Genomic DNA, 16,549 nt, shown 5'->3' on the forward strand with positions numbered 1-16,549 from the left:
TATAAATGTAGCATTTACTTCCATGATCAATGCATGGATTCAGAAAATTGCATTTAATAAAATGTGATACTGAGAAGGCTTGCTGGAAATATGCTCATCAACACATGATGCCTTCGCATACATCAGAATGGTAGCTACACATATTGGACTGAATTTTACACTGGGGATGGGGTTGCCCCATAGCCGTTTAACAGCTTTCAGGCTATTAATTGGTTTGGTGCAGACCCGCTGCCTGCACTGGGGAGGAAGTCCTGCCTCTGAGGTCTGCTGGCACTTATCTGGTCCTAGCAATGCCCTGGAAGTGGTTCCCACTGCTGGGATTGGAGCAGTGCCAGAGGGAAGTGTGCTGCAATGGAGCCAGACTTCAAAGTCTTGCCAGGGCCATTTAGGGGGTGCTAAGAGACCTAGGTCAAGGGTGTATAGGGCAGGTAGGGAGGAGTACCACGGGATGGGGTGGGGGGGGGGGGGGGGAGTACAGGGACCCAAAAAGGAGTCACTCAAGGATGTTACTTTCAGACATGCATTGATGCAAGCACCCATTCTGAACACTACTGCATGTCTTGAAAAATAATTTTATGCTCTCACATTCTCCAGGTCCCTAATCACAACCCAATTTAAATAATCTGCTCACATCAATATTATCCAGCCCTCCGAAATTCAGTGATTAGTGGTGAATTAGTGTTAGCGTCAATACGTGTCTGAAAGGAGCCTCTCCGGTTTTTAACTTCACATGGTAACTGATGGACATCTAGACAAAAGCCGATTCTTTGAAGCTTTGCAAAAGTTTGTGTATGTTAGGCAAGTGAGGCTCCATGTTAAATGAGAATTTCTGCATTAAAGATTGGTTGGGGTTCTTGTTCTGAGCATAGTTTAGCCAGTATTGTTTGACTTATGACCTGTGCATAAGAAACTGTGAATCATCAAGCACACAAGTAGCTCATTGTAAATGTTCTGATAGTATCTAAGTTTATATGATCAAGATAACAAAGCGCTGTATGGTCTGAATAAATAGTTGGAATCAACCCAAAATTCCATGCTTAAGACACGTCCAAGCATGAATGATGATTGCAAAGCAGTAGGCAATCATTAACTGCATTCGTTATGCCAATTACCAGTTTTTAAGAGTACCTTGATTTTGCTTGGAGGATCACGAACATAAAGCACCTTGCCACTTTGAGAGTATTCAGATTTGTATGGTTCCAATGGGGTGTTAGTTCAGTACACGTGAGAAAGAAAGAATATGGATCCATACAGTGAACAGAAAGTACAAGTCTGGCGCTCCTTCATCCACTCTCTGAATCCGAACAACCTGAGCCGGACCGTGAAGGTGATCAGTGGAACTTACTTACAAGGTAAAGCAAGTTACAAAACCTTTTTGGATATCCCGTACCATGTCTGTTTTTGCTATTGAGAAATGTAATGTCCACTTGTGATGGGGTCCGCTGCGGGAGATTCGGCAGCCCAGCCATAAGCCTGTGGACTTTCGGCAAGGCCGGAAAACCTCGCCCCATTTGATTTTTAACCATTTGGGACCATTAGGGTAATTGGACGTTTGCGATGGAAAATAGCAAGTATTATCAAGGTACAAGCACACGGTTGTTTTCCAAAGGATTACTGATTTTTGTCAAGCAGTAGATATGTTAATAAAATACCACAAGGAGGTTTGGACTATCACAGCAGATCAAAACAGCAATGTTCCTAACAAGTACACGGGATTGCTGTAGCAAAACAGTTGTTAAGAAGGAAAGTAGGTTGCAATAGGTGTTAGTCATGCCAAAGCAAAGAAGTCATGAAGTGTCAAAAAGAGACTCATTAGAATGTCTGATAGCCCCTCATACTAGCTTGAAGTATTTGGTAAAGACCTCCCCCTACATATTTTATTTCATAAAATACATGGAGATATGCTCATTGCTATCTCTAAAAATGTAGAACGGGACAAAGACCTATGGATCTATGTCTGTCTGTGACCCTCCAAATGAAAGGAGCTACCTGGCAGTATCGGTGAAACTCGCACATCATTATCTGTGAAAAGCCTACGAGGCTAATTCAACTCTGCATGCCTATTTCATCGTGTGAAGTCAACACCACTGGAAAAGTGAATTATTCAGCATCAGCTTTAAGCCTGTCAACCTCCGTGAAGGAATACCTCATTGAACTTTGATTCTAGACTCTGGAACATACGTGAAACAGTATTACTTATCTCTGTGTTTAGGCCACTGCAAGACCATTGTGTGCAGTTCTAAAGTCCACATTATAGGAAGGATGCAATTGCAACTAGAGAGAGTGCTGAGGAGATTTACCAGGATGTTGCCTGGACTGGAGAGTTTTAGTTATAAAGAGAGTTTGGATAGACTGGGGTTATTTTCCCTGGAGCAGAGGAGATTGAGGGGGGACAGGATTGAGGTGTATAAAATTACGAGGGGCATAGACAGGAAGGAACTTTTCCCCTTGGTGGAGGGATCAATAACTAGGGGGCATAGATTTAAGGTAAGGGGCAGGAAGTTTAGAGGGATGTGAGGAAGAACTTTTTCATCCAGAGAGTGGGAGCTCACTGCCTGAAAGGGTGGTAGAGGCAGAAACCCTCATAACATTTAAGAAGTAATTGGATGTGCACTTGGTAATGCTATGGTATACAAGACTATGGGCCTAATGCTAGAAAATGGGATTAGAATAGTTAGTTACTTGTTGACTGGCGCAGGCTTGATGAGCCGAAGGGCCTTTTTTCTCTGCTGTAGACCTCTTATGACTCTGTGTTCTCTGCAGGTTATTGCAGAAAATGAAAGCTCATGGCGTAGGGTAATATATTGGAATGGATAGAAGATTGGCCAGCTAACAAGAAACAGAGGGGAGCATAAATGGGTCCTTTCCTGGTTGGTGGGATGTAATGAGTGGTGTGTCACAGGGGTGAGTGCTGGGGCCTCAGCTTGTTACAATTTATATAAATGACTTGGATAAAGGGAAAGATGGTATGGTTGCTAAATTTGCAGCACAAAGATAGGTAGGGAAGTAAGTTGTGAGGAGGACATAAGGAGGTTACAAAGAGACGTAGGTTAAGTGAGTAGGCAAAGACCTGGCAAATGGAGTATAATGTGGGCAAATGTGAAATTGTCCATTTTGGCAGGAAGAATTTTAAAAAAGCATATTATTTAAATAGTGAGAGATTGCAGAGCTCTGAGATTCTGAGAGATCTGGGTGTCCTAGTGCATGAATCTCAAAAAAGGCTAGCATGCAGGTACAGCAAGTAATTAAGAAAGCTAATAGAATGTATCATTTGTTGTGAGGGGAATTGAATACACAAGTAGGGAGGTTATGCTTCAGTTGTACAGGGCACTGGTGAGACCACATCTGGAGTATTGTGTATAGTGTTGGTCACCTTGTTTAAAGAAAGTTCTAAATGCATTAGAAGCAGTTCAAGGAAGGTTTACTAAGCTAATATCAGGAATGGGTGCGTTGTCTTATAAGGAAAGGTTGGACAGGTTACGCTTTATCCACGAGTTCAGAAGAGTAAGAGGCAATTTGATTGAAACCTTTAAGATCCTGAGGGGTCTTGACAGCGTGGATGTGGAGAGGATGTTCCTCAAGTGGCCAAGGTTTAAAAATACGTTCATTTAAGACAGATGAGGAGAAATCTTTTCTCTCAGAGGGTCGTGAGTCTTTGGAACTCTCTTCTTAAAAGGCAGTGGAAGCAGGGTCTTTGAATATTTTTAAGGCAGAGCTAGATAGATCCTTGATTAACAAGTGGGTGAAAGGTTATTGGGGGGTAGGTAGGAGGGTACAATCAGGTCAGCCATGATCTTATTGAATGACGGAGCAGGCTTGAAGGGCCAAGTGGCCTACTCCTGCCCTTAGTTCATACGGTCGTATGTTTTCAGTGACTTAAGCAGATAATCTAAGATGACACTGCAGCACAATACTCCCGGGACATTAAACTGGCTGCTCTCTAAGGTGGATGTAAAAGTTCTAATGGCAATATTCAAAGACGAACATGGATTTCTCTCTGCTCTCCTGGCTAATATTTATCTGTTGACCAATATAACTAGAACAGATTAACTGGTCACTATCTTACCTCTGTTAATGTGACCATGCTGTGCACAACTTGGATTTTATTTATTCTTTCATGGAATGTAAGCATCGTTGGCAAGGTCAGCGTTTGTTTGTTGGAACCTTCAAGAAGGTTCACTGTCCATGTACTACAGTCCATGTGGTATAGGTACACCCACAGTGCTGTTGGAGAGGGAGCTCCAGAATATTGACCGAGTGACAGCGAAGGAGTGGCGATGTATTTCCAATTTGGGATGGTGAGTGACTTGGAGGGGAACTTTCAGGTGGTGGTGTTGCCCTGCATCTGCTGCACTTGTCCTTCTAGATGGTAGAGGTCATCACTTTGGAAGGCATTTTTGAAGGAGGCTTTGTGAGTTGCTGCAGTGCATCTTTTATCTGGTGTACACTGCTGCCACCATGTTTAAGGTGGTGGATGGGGTCCCAATCAAGCAGGTTCTTTGTTCTGGATGGTGTCAAGCTTCTTGAGTGTTCTTGAAGGCACACTCATTTGGGCTAGTGGAGAATATTCCATCACATCCTGATTTGTGCATTATAGATAGTGGACAGGCTTTGGGGAGTCAGAAAGTGAGTTATTTACAATAGAATTTCCAGCCTCTGACCTGCTGTTGTTTCTGGTCAATGGTAACCAGCAGGATGTTGATAGTGGGGGATTCAGTGAAGATCATGCCATTGAATGTCAAGAGGAGATGGTTAGGTTCTCTCTTGTTGGAGATGGTCATTGTCACTTGTATGGTGCAAATATTATTTGCCACTTATCAGCCCAAGATGGAAGTTATCCAGGTCTTGCTGCTTTTGGGTGTGGACTGCTTCAGTATCTGGGGAATTGTGAATGATACTGAACACTATGCAGCTGAAGATGGTAGGGCCTAGGATGCTATCCTGAGGAACTCCTGCAGTGATGTCCTGGGACTGAGGTGATTTCCCTCCAACAACCACAACCATCTTCCTCTGTACTAGGTATGACTCCAACCAATGGAGAGTTTTCCCCTGATTCCCATTGACTCCAGTATTGCTAGGGCTTCTTGATGCCACACTCAATCAAATGTTGTCTTGATGTCAAAGACAGCCACTCTTACCTCACCTCCTTGAGCTCAGCTCTTTTGTCCATGTTTGGACCAAGAAAGTGGTTGTGCCCAGTAAGGGCATGTTTAACGTATGATAGGACATGGACTACATTCAGCATTTAGTTAGAACTCCATTTTATTTAAAAATGGACACTAACAAGGTGAGTAAGATGGCTGCCAAGGGTCAGGTGACTTTTGAAATTTCTGCACAAAGGATTAACTCATCTGAAAATGCCTCTAGAAAGTTCTGAAATGCAAATGGGTTTCTCAGGTGGAAAGTGACCATCCTTACCAGCTCAATGGGAGAGATCTAACAAACAATGGCTGCCAGGTGTGTTGGAGCTGCGAGGATGGAATATCAAATAAGGTTTTCACGTGAGCTAATTGTAGCTGGTATATTGATGGGTCATCAATCATTCCCCCATTGTGTATCAATCACCTTGGCATCAACCCATTACGTGGAGAATAGCAGTTGATCATGTGACTGAAACTGTCTTCAGATAACAAATCTATTATTCCATGAACTAGAGAGAAACCTAGATAGTCTGCACAAATCATTGTCTGCAGAGAACATCATCAGAAGCCTAAGGCAGTAAAATTCATGACTTTTTAAAACTCTGAAGACTGTTACACCTAAAAAGTCTCCCAGCCTGATTCCTATTCCAAGCCCACCTGTAAACCTAAACTATCCTTTCGGAGTGTAAATGCCGTCTTCACCAGCCTTCAACAACTGTTTTTCCTATGGCAAGCCAAACATATTAATGATTAACTATTCCTTCATTTACAACTTTTAAAAGTGCATTATTCTATTGGACTGTATCTTTCTCATGTGCATGGCTGCATGAGTGACATAGCAAACTTTCAAGGCAAATACCTGGGTAAATAATCCTCTTAAATTAAACCCACAAGTTTTCTGCTGTTATTTAAATTGTCTGCACACGTTCAGGGGAGATAAAAAACATATACAGCTTCCTTTCCAAAAACACACTGATTATGAACAGTAAGGGAAAGACTACAAGGGTTTCAGTTTTCTCCCAAACCTGTTCGTAACACTGTAATGAGGTTTGGAGTTGAGAGGCCATGGTGGAACGCAAACTGAACATCGGTGAAAAGGTTATTACTGTGTAGGTGCCACTTGATAACACTGTTAACAATACCTTCCATCAGATTGCTGATGTTTGAGACTAGATTGATGGGGCAGAAATTGATCAGATTTCATTTGTCCTGCTTTTTATGAATAAGACATAACCTGTGCAATGTTCCAGCATTCGCAGTGCTATTCCAAAAGAGAATTCCAGGATTTTGACCCAGCGACATTGAAGGAACGGTGATATATTTCTAAGTCAGGATGGTGTGTGTGGCTTGGAGAGGAACTTGCGGCTGGTGACAAAACATAATTTCAACAACTGTGCTTGTTTAATTATTCACACACTATCAGCCATATTAATAAAGTAGTATGGTGGCATTGCAAATATTTCACAGGAGAAACTGTGCATTTATTATTCTTTTCCTATTTATTTACTGTTGGTCAATGAGTTTGTAATGATAGGATCTGCACTGATGCATTTTACACTCGAGCTAGGCTTTTGAAAAAAGCTGATAGATCTATGAAAGCAGCCAGATAGCATAAGAGAATCACCAAAGCAAAGGAGGGAGAAAAATAATCTGATCATATTCTATAAAATAAGGAATGGACTGGTGGGAATTGACAGAAACCTGGTGCCCTCCGGCAATGACAAAGCATGAGGTAGCCATCCACACAAACTACAAAGACCATTTGTTTCCAGGACAATATATCAACAATCTTTCTTCCCAAAGACAACCCCACAATGGAACAAGCTGCGAAAGAAAATAGTCAGAGCCCCATCACTTGAAATCTTCAAAATTTACCTTTTAGATTATTTCCATTTAAAAGTTTTCATTATCAGGGTGCCCATCTCAGCAGGCCATGCCTAGGTTAGCTAGCGTTACCCATATAAATGTTGGAGGAATATGGATATTAGCCTGTGATGCCGATACAACGAAAGCAGAAGTAGTGCTGCCAAAAAAATGGAAAAGACAGGATACTACAGAGAGAGGAGAGTCTGCCCTGGATTATTGGGCGGAATTGATTGGAACTATTGACTTTAAAGGTGGAATTGTCCCAGATTTGCACTAAGTGCTGTAACGGGTATGAAAAAGGACGTTCTACCCGCCGGTCACATTGGTGGGTTTTTGCACCGTATCGACCCCTTCCCGCGGCGTCCAGCCTCATTAATAATGCATTCACGGGAAACACGCCGGATTACTGGCAGGCGGGTTCATGCTTGCCCCCCATACTGTGACCTCAGCGCTTCCTCACTCCGGGCGCCATATTTAAAGTGCACCAGAGCGCAGCCTGCTTCATGTCAACAGGCCAGGACTGCTCCAGGCGACAGATGCCTCCAAAATCCAGGGAAACGGCAACCCTCAAATTTAGTGACACCTGCTGGACACGGTGGAAGGCCGCCACAATGTCTTCTACTCCTGCTCTGGCCAGAGACCCCAATCCAGCCTGGGAGGCAGTGGCAGTGGCAGTCAGCGCCATCAGAGCATCGAGGAGATCAGCCATCCAATGCAGGAAGAGAATGAATGCTCTCCTCTGTTCTGCCAGGGTAAGTTAACCAACTCATCACTCTCAACATACACATCACTCTCAACACACACTCCTAAACCTATCACACATTCACAGCAATCTCACATCTCAAGGGACAACGCCACAGAATCACAGAATTGTTACAGTGTAGGAGACCATTCGGCCCATCGTGTCTGCACCGGCTCTCGAGCATTTTAACTTAGTGCCAATCTCCTGCCTTTTCCCCTCAACCCTACACATTGTAACTCTCTCTCACATCACATCAGGCTCATATCATCTGTAGCCAGTGCCCTCACCCAGTCCATGGCTCCACTCACCACACAAACATTCCATGCAGTGCCATGCTTCCTGCTCACACTCCCTCCATCTGTTTTCACGCAGGAGAATTTGGCTCACAACAGCAGGGAGACAACCCAGACTGGGGGGTGGGGAGTGGTCCACATTAGGCCCCTCACTCAGTTTGAGGGGTGTGCCAACGCACTGACTGGTGAGGACATGGACCGTGCCTGTGGTGACGGTGAGGTCGGCGACGAACACCCACGTGAGGAGCCTGCACCACATCATCCACCCCTTCGACCTCACCGGTTATCCGTAGCAACCCATGGCCAAGACTGTGATGTTCCGAAGCAGACCCATAGCATCAGCAGTAATAATGGAAGATGGTGCGATCTCATGGTGAAGCCCATGATGTTCACCCGAAGCATCAAGGGAGACCTCCCACCTTCTGAGAGCTCCTTTGTGGTGGAGCCATGTCCAAGAGGATCCACCCAGCATGTGATGCGCATGTTCCCTGATGGGCCTGGTAGCTGTAGAGCTCCAGCATCATCATCTCCTGGGATGTCCGCGATCTGAGCAATATCCTAAAGCTAAGTCCCGATTTCTGCACGTCACACTTGTCCAGACTGGGTAGACTTGTTTTCCCACTGGCGTAATGGTAAATTGGGTGTGGGGGGGGTCGGGGGGTGGGTGTAATTCCAATCAGGCCTTACTCTGCATCCCATTAGTGAGATGCAATTCGTGTTCATGCCAGCTTCCAGCGGGTTTCGCGTTCCACCATGACGGGCACCTGCTGTGATTTCACACCGGTGTGAAACTAATTTCTGCCCCTCACACTGAATTCTCTCCACAACACCTCCCTACCGTCATGACACCTGCTGCCAATGGGACCAGCATGATTCTGCCCTAAGTTACCGAGGTCAATAGACTAAAGTTGGATAGTGATGTGTTTGTTGTTTTTATATAATTATATCAAGTTAATTTTTACTTTATTGAAATAATTGTCTCTCTGTACTGTGGAACAAAGCAAATTAATGATTCAAACTGCACATCACCTCATCTCCTATTAGTTAAGACCACATTGAAAAAAAACAGAACTGTTGAAGGGTCATTGGATTCGAAACGTCAACTCTTTTCTTCTCCACCGATGCTGCCAGACCTGCTGAGTTTTTCCAGGTAATTCTGTTTTTGTTTAGAATTAGGACAGTGTGAGTTAATTCCTATAAATTGAGATACTCAGAATCCCTCATCTGTACCAGAGCAGCACTGGTACATAAGGGACATCTATTTGTCCCTGGTGTTCATTGTTGCTATGGTTCACAGGGACCAGTTGAAAATTTTAAACATCAGCGTGATCAATTACAAGGTCATATTTTTGAGCGTTTTTTTAAAAATGCATTTTCAATGACTCCTACCACATGCCTTCAAGGCCTACCCCAAGCAAACTCCACATCCACCCCAAACCCTCCAAAACAGACTCACCTACTAAAATTAAATACATGACCTTTAAAGCCATAAACAAAATGAGCCAGAGTTAGAGAACACTTTATGCCCCGCCTCCCCTCCCCCCACCTCCCCCCCCCCACCCCACCCCACCTTAGACCAGCTTATATTTCACCTTTCTCCTAACTATACTCAGTTCTGCCGAAGGGTCATGAGGACTCGAAACGTTAACTGATTTCTTCTCCACCGATGCTGCCAGACCTGCTGAGTTTTTCCAGGTAATTCTGTTTTTGTTTTGTACTTTTATTTGACCTATTGACTGAGTGAAAGCTCACAACTCTAGGGTCTATATTATGTGATAAAGTTATTAAGGAATTAGAGAATCATGAGTTACGTAAAGCAACTGTTTTCATGTTTATTGTGTGTATATATAAATGGTCTGGGGTTTAGAGTGGAAATGTTAGCTTAGGACATAAAGCCCCATAAGTCACAGGGAGCAAAATCGGTTAATATCACGAAATAGGTCCCTGACAAACAAGCAGCCCATTTTTCGCTGCTCCCGATTTGATTTTCCAATCTGCCAATTCACTACAAGCGAGACTGCTGCTCCTGGTGAAAACAAATTCCACTGCAACCAGACCAGGAAGCCAAAGAGTGAGATAAATATATGCAGAGTTGATGATGTGAATAGTATTGTGAAGTGTAATGGCTATGGAAATAATCTAATGGGTAGAGTGTGGCAATGTACCAGTGGTGGTATTACAAATGCGAACAGAAAATCTGAATAAGGAACTTCCATTTACACAGAACATTTTCACATCCTCCATGTCCCAAAGCACTTAAGAGCCAGTGAAGTTTGAAATGCATCTCATAAAATAGCTGTATAGATTGGGCAGCATTATCACTCAAAGTAGAAATACGCAGATATGAAGTGACTATTCCGCATTTTTCCTGATCCTATCAATCTCAAAATTCCTAATCTTCCAAATAGAACAACTTCACACTAAATTTAGTCACACCATCTTGAAGTCACTGCAACTCAGATATTACTGAATGATCTGAATACTCACGTCAAGGTGGTCAGTACAAATGATACAAGCCTTTGCTGACTATAGGCCAGATTTTACTGTTGCTATGCTGAGCAAACCTGCAGCAGGCAGCTGAAAATGGAGGCGAGGGGGAAATGTAAATTCAAATATCCCACCTGATTCCTGCCAGCTGTCATGTCAAAATATGTTGGGTCACAACCTTAAGTCATATTTAAATGCCTACCACAATTTTGAGTTTCCCTGAGTTTGAGATCTTCAGCAAGATGAGTGAGTTCCCGAAGCCTGTGTGAAATGTGTCAGGTCAGTCAGTTCTTGAACCTTGGGGGAAGCCTGTTATGGATTTGGGAACCCCTTACAGGTAAATTTAAAAGGTCTTACAAACTTCACATGTCATAATTAGATGCTGTATGATAAGCTAATTATGCTTTTAATGCAATTAATGTGATTGCTCATAGTGCTCTGAACTCTAGAGATAAATGACCATTAAATTGACCAGCATTGTGAAAATGTTCAGATGCATTAGAGTACTTTCATCAGGGGATAAAGTGCTCTTCTGAATTCAACAATATTGAGAATTAGATAGGTTTTTGAATGGCAGCTTGTTTATTTTGCACATTTGTGAGCACTTAAAAGGAACGAGTTATTTCAGGGGAGTTTAAATGGCTCTCTGGTTGACAGTTTTATGAGCTTCTAAGTGGATGCATGGGGCATGCAAGGTATGAAAGTGCATGGAGGATGCATGAGGGGTATAGAGGGGGCTTTTGAGGGTATGGAGGGGGAAATGCAGTATGGGAGATTAGAGGGAGGGTGAACACTGAGGGTGGTGGGGCCTAGCAGTCACCCACATAAGTGCCCAATGAACAAAGGCAGGCAACCTAACCTGCCAGCCTTGGCATATGCCTGTCTTTGTTCCCATCTCAGGCCAGTTTTAGGACGTGGCAGCCCCGACTCCAGCCCATCCAGAACTAGGGAACACATCAGGAAATGATTGACTTGGAATTTCTATGTCTATCATGAAAATCTACCATAGCCAACTGGCAAATTGGCAATTTTCAACATGCCCAGTGGAAGGTCAAAGGTGGCACAGCTGCAGGCATCCCCAAGCACCAACAATGACAACATGAACTGCCAGTTCTGTGGATGTCTGTGCCCATCTTGCATTGGATTCTTCAGTCATGAGAGGATTCACAGAAGATGATGATGACGACAACGACGACGACGACAGTTTCATACTCAAAAAACAAGGGGTGTACCACCACCACACCATTCAGGTCCAAGGAACACACCATCCTGACTTGGGACTTTATACCTACACCACATCGACTGCAGCGGTTCAAGAAAGCGACTTACCACCACCTTCTCAAGGGCATTTAGGGATGGGCAATTAAAATGCTGGTCTTACCAGTGATACTCATGTCCTGTGAAAGAGTATGTTTTTAAAAAAATTAAAACACTGAATATTAATAGCTTTCAAAAATAGTGAAGAGATAGATTTTTTTTAAAAAGCATCATAAACATTCATACTGTGACACCCCATGCATAATGGTCAAAAAACCATGAGCAATCTCTGCCTGAATTGGTGATGAATGGTTTGACCCTCAAGCTCTTATATTGACTCTGAAGATGAAAATTTGTACAGCCACCCACTCCAACTTCTCCTAGATAAAGTTCCAATCACAGGTATAAATACAAAATAAAGCGTATTTAATAATGATAATAATAATTTAATGATACAAGATAGCAACCAGAACACCACTTTGCCTTCTCTCTGTCCCAGAGCTTTCTGAATTTTGCTTTATGTATCCAAACTCTACTTCCTTTTCCCCAAGGATAGTAAGGGCCACAATTCCACCTTCTGAAGCTCATAAAAGCATTAATCACAGTAAGTTCTCGTTGTATGTTGGAAAGCACATTAAAAGAATGTCACCCTACAATTACACTATCCACCTGGAGTTATTTTTGCACTCATCGGCCTCTGTATATGAAAGTGACACAAGAACATTTTCAACTTTCATTGACAAGTTTGACCACAATTCTTCACCATTAGATTTTCTTTTTATTTCTTAAAATGGCAATCTCCGTCAGATCACAAAGTTAGAACAGATACTATTATTAACGTGGGCAACTCATGGCACAGACATCCTGATTACATTACACAAAATGAAATGCTTTTACATCTGAACCCTACAAACCACAGGTCCCGGATACAAGCCCCTCTATTAAGTTAGCTAGCATGGCAATTGAGTCGAGCCTCAGCACTGATGGGCTGGGAAATTAAACAATGTCAGTTTGGTTTGTACTTTTGATAACTGAGTTTTGTTAGAGTACATAAGGAGAAATAGTTTCCACTGACAGAGGGGCCAGTAACCAAAGGGCATAGATTTAAGATAATTAGCAAAAGAGCTAGAGATGAGATGATTTTTTTTCTCTCACAGCAAGTGTGATCTAGATTGTGTTGCCTGAAAGGATGGAGGATACAGAGCCAATAATAAATTCAAGAAGGGAGTTATTATTGATGGGCTGAATAGCCTCCTCATATGTTGTAATATTGTATGATGCAATGACTTGCATAAATTAATGTGGCCCATCAGATGAGAATGGGATCAGGTTCAACCATGATGCCTCAATGCTAGATTACTTGCCAACATGGAGAATTTCCATTTGAGTTAGGAACCAGAGAGCTTTCCATTGCCCACGAACTGCATCCCAGACAGCCTTCAGGAAAAGAGGCCAGAAAATTAATGAAATATTGTTGCAGTTTGAATGGACAAATTAATGTGTTTGTTTCATAAATCATCTAGAATTTATTTGACTATTGCTCTTTTTCATTAATTTGCTTTTGTACAGGACCCTTGTACAAATTCTCCTTTTCTCCGGGAGAGGTTATTAGGATCACAGACTTAATTCCAACTGAACTCAAAGCAGTGGTGTTGGAAAGAGACAAATTGTTAGGAGAGACAATTTTGGATGTGCCACTTTTCTATAAAGGTAAGCAATTTGCTTGACATTTGTTTGAAATGATTATAGTTTCTTAATTCTTAATTGTGCTTAAACAGGCTTTCATTGACATTCTCCTATTGTTGGTTGAAGTAAGTAATAACAGCTGATGAATCACGCACTGTTCACCTACTAATTGAATCCTCAATTGAAAGGTCTCATCAGCTTTTCCCTTTCAAAGCTCCCTATGTAGTTTTAACACCTTTCTGTCACACACACGATTCAACATTTGCCAGTTCCTTTTAAGTCCCTTTTATGGTTTAGCCGTCGGATAGTTGTGAGCTGGAGAGGATAAACCATGCCAATTGCACACTGGGCTCATACCAGTGTGTAACTGCACTCTACAAGGGATTAGCTGCATGTCAGTATTGATTTGGGGCGTTGCATTACACACTTGAACTGAAGTTTGTCTCTGGAGCCTGTTTTTTTTTCTCTGTAGTTCCCTTCAACATTATACCTCCGTAAGATAGCCTGGAAAATATATCCATTCCTTCCGTCATTGCCTTTTTCTGCTTCTGCTGGAGCTTTTCCCAGTTATATTTGTTTGTGGCTAGTTTATCCCAGCCTCAAATTGGTTCATAAATGCTTTGAGAAAGTGGAAAGCTTTGGCAGATGGTTCCACAGCAGATAGATATGCTACCTCTGTTTTTTCAAAGTTGACAAATGAAGCTATTTTTAGACAGTCATCGCAGAAAGAAAACTTCATTTTGAGATGCATCAATTCCCATGTGAAACTGCCAAGCAGCAGAAAGAAGAAAGCACTGGTGCTCTCTCCTGGATATATCTATATAGTCGTTTGGTAGTACAGAACTTAAGTATTGCTGAAAAAATACATTTTGTTGAAGCTTTTCAACTTGCACTCATCAGGACAATCACAAGAATACCGATGTCGGGGGAAGCAACAACTTTATACTGCATGAGAAGAGTGTTATTTGGTTAGCAAGTGGACTCTTATTGGTAGAGGCATTGACATGGGGAATGAACCAGTTAATGGTGACTGACCATCATCCCAGCTACTTCAGCATTACTCTTGTTTTAAACCTTAAGAACAGTTGATCATTAAACAGATGGTCACTGCTCTCTTCCAAATTAATCTTTTTGGACTCAAATAGTACTAGCTTGATAGATTGAACTGTCAGAAAACATGTTAGCCAATCTCTCAACAGTGTGCTTATTTGGTCCAAAAGCAGGCACGCAACTGGTGTTTCTTGCTGCAGAAATGTAATAAGTGTAAAGGCTTCAATGTCCTTTGTGAGATGGATAAGTTGACATCAGACTTAACAATGAAGGATGGTCTCCTGAATCTTGCCTCCTATTGTGTATCTGAGATTGAAGAAACATTGGATCCCCACTTTACCCCCAAAATTGCTTCAGCTAATGATAAACCATATTATGCAGTGTCAGAAAATAAACTGAGACATTATGTCACTTGCAAGAGGTTTTGCAAGAAGTGACAAATTATAGAAGTTCATCTATATGCTTCATCAATTTGTCAAATCAGCAGCATAATTTGATGACCATATTGCAAATTCCACTACAGGTACCTCTTCCACTCGCTCAGGCATTGCACACCAGAGAGTAAGGGGCCCTATAAAATAAATGCTTCTGTTTCCATGCTGTAGTTCTTTTACTTTTGAGCACAATATGATGCTCCTTGCTTTATGCTCAGTGCAACTACATTTCTAAAATTACCAGACATTCACTGTGCTCTAGAGAGGAATTTGACCCTCCTGCATTTGATTTTACGTCATATCAAGGCACTAGTAAACTATAATAGAGAACGTTAATCTACAGTAATAGAGATACTGAACGTGTTTTCTCAATTGTGGATTAGCATTCAATGAACTTGCTATAATTACACCAGAATCATTTGGTGAACATTGGCTTGAAATTAGGCTCTTCTGGTATTCGAGTATACTTAATGCATTCATGTGAAATCATTGGTCTACCATTTTAACAGAAGCGTTAGCCAATTTATTTTAAATGAGCTAGTGTCTCTACTAAAACAGCAAACAGAGGAATTTCATGGAGCCATGTTTTTCTTTCATATTGCACAAGCTTGTTTTCACAATGTAGCTAATCTGAATGGAGCTGACTGCCAGCTGGCCTTCACCACAACTAACAATTTCAGCAAAACACAGACGTAAATTAAATCCACCTAAACCTTTCGGATTCAAATGACAGCTATAAACCACTCAAGGTTCACTCTCATAGTTTACCAAGTCACTCAAAACCATCACACTCAAAACCGTCAATCAGTTATTACTTTATAGCAACAAACCATTGATGTTCTAAGATTAGGACCTTTTGACTCAATATTGATTTCCCAATTACATGCAGCGTAATGGTTCAAGACATAGTTCAGCCTTATCTGCATTCACCTCCCATTTACAGCTACAGGTTGTCAGCCTTATGGAACCAAATTAGAAGTAGCAAAAATGTCACTGGTGAGTACAGGAGCTGAAAGGGCTAGCAAAAAGTAAGCAAATAGGCTAGTATACCTTCAAGACCTTGTCAAATTATGAACTCGCGCAGTATTCCAGCTGCAGTCAGGTCAAACAGTAGCTCTTCTTTAAATTTCAAATGAAAACAGAATATGTTGAAAACACTCAGCCAGTCTGGCGGCATCTGTGGAAAGAGAAGCTGAGTTAATATTTCAGGTTGATGACCTACCGACAGAACTGATGAGTCATACGGACTCGAAACGTTAATTGTCTTCCTCTCCGCAGATGCTGTCAGACCTGCTGAGTTTTTCCAGCTATTTTTGTTTTTGTGTCGACAGAACTGTTTTATTTAAGATCAGACCTGGCGTTTAGTGAATTTAATGAAAGCAAATTTATGCAACAGGAATTCTAAGGTATATGGAGAGAAATGGGGAATGATCCACTTAGTCCCGTACTGCTCCTACAAGGAAATATTTGAAGCTCTGTATTCCCCCACACACCCAATTACGTACACTGCAAGAAGAGTCAGGCAGATAGTTAGTTGCATGGGTTCTCCTGAGTTGCGCATTCTTTTCTTTTGGATATGTTTACGACTATATC

General features: G+C 42.0%; 1 protein-coding gene across 1 annotated transcript in view; it reads left to right on the top strand.

The window, feature by feature from the left end:
- The first annotated feature begins 1,194 nt into the window (after nt 1–1,194).
- The window catches only part of LOC144679376 (protein THEMIS3-like), a 74,531-nt gene continuing 59,176 nt past the window's right edge, over nt 1,195–16,549 (top strand). Inside the window, exons 1-2 of the mRNA XM_078539739.1 lie at nt 1,195–1,352; nt 13,356–13,496. Coding sequence (XP_078395865.1) covers nt 1,241–1,352; nt 13,356–13,496 — 253 coding nt within the window. The 5' untranslated portion in view covers nt 1,195–1,240. The remainder of the gene's footprint in view (nt 1,353–13,355; nt 13,497–16,549) is intronic.

The sequence above is a fragment of the Cetorhinus maximus genome, chromosome 4 (assembly GCF_964194155.1).
Source record: "Cetorhinus maximus chromosome 4, sCetMax3.hap1.1, whole genome shotgun sequence".
In the NCBI taxonomy this organism is placed as follows: domain Eukaryota; kingdom Metazoa; phylum Chordata; class Chondrichthyes; order Lamniformes; family Cetorhinidae; genus Cetorhinus; species Cetorhinus maximus.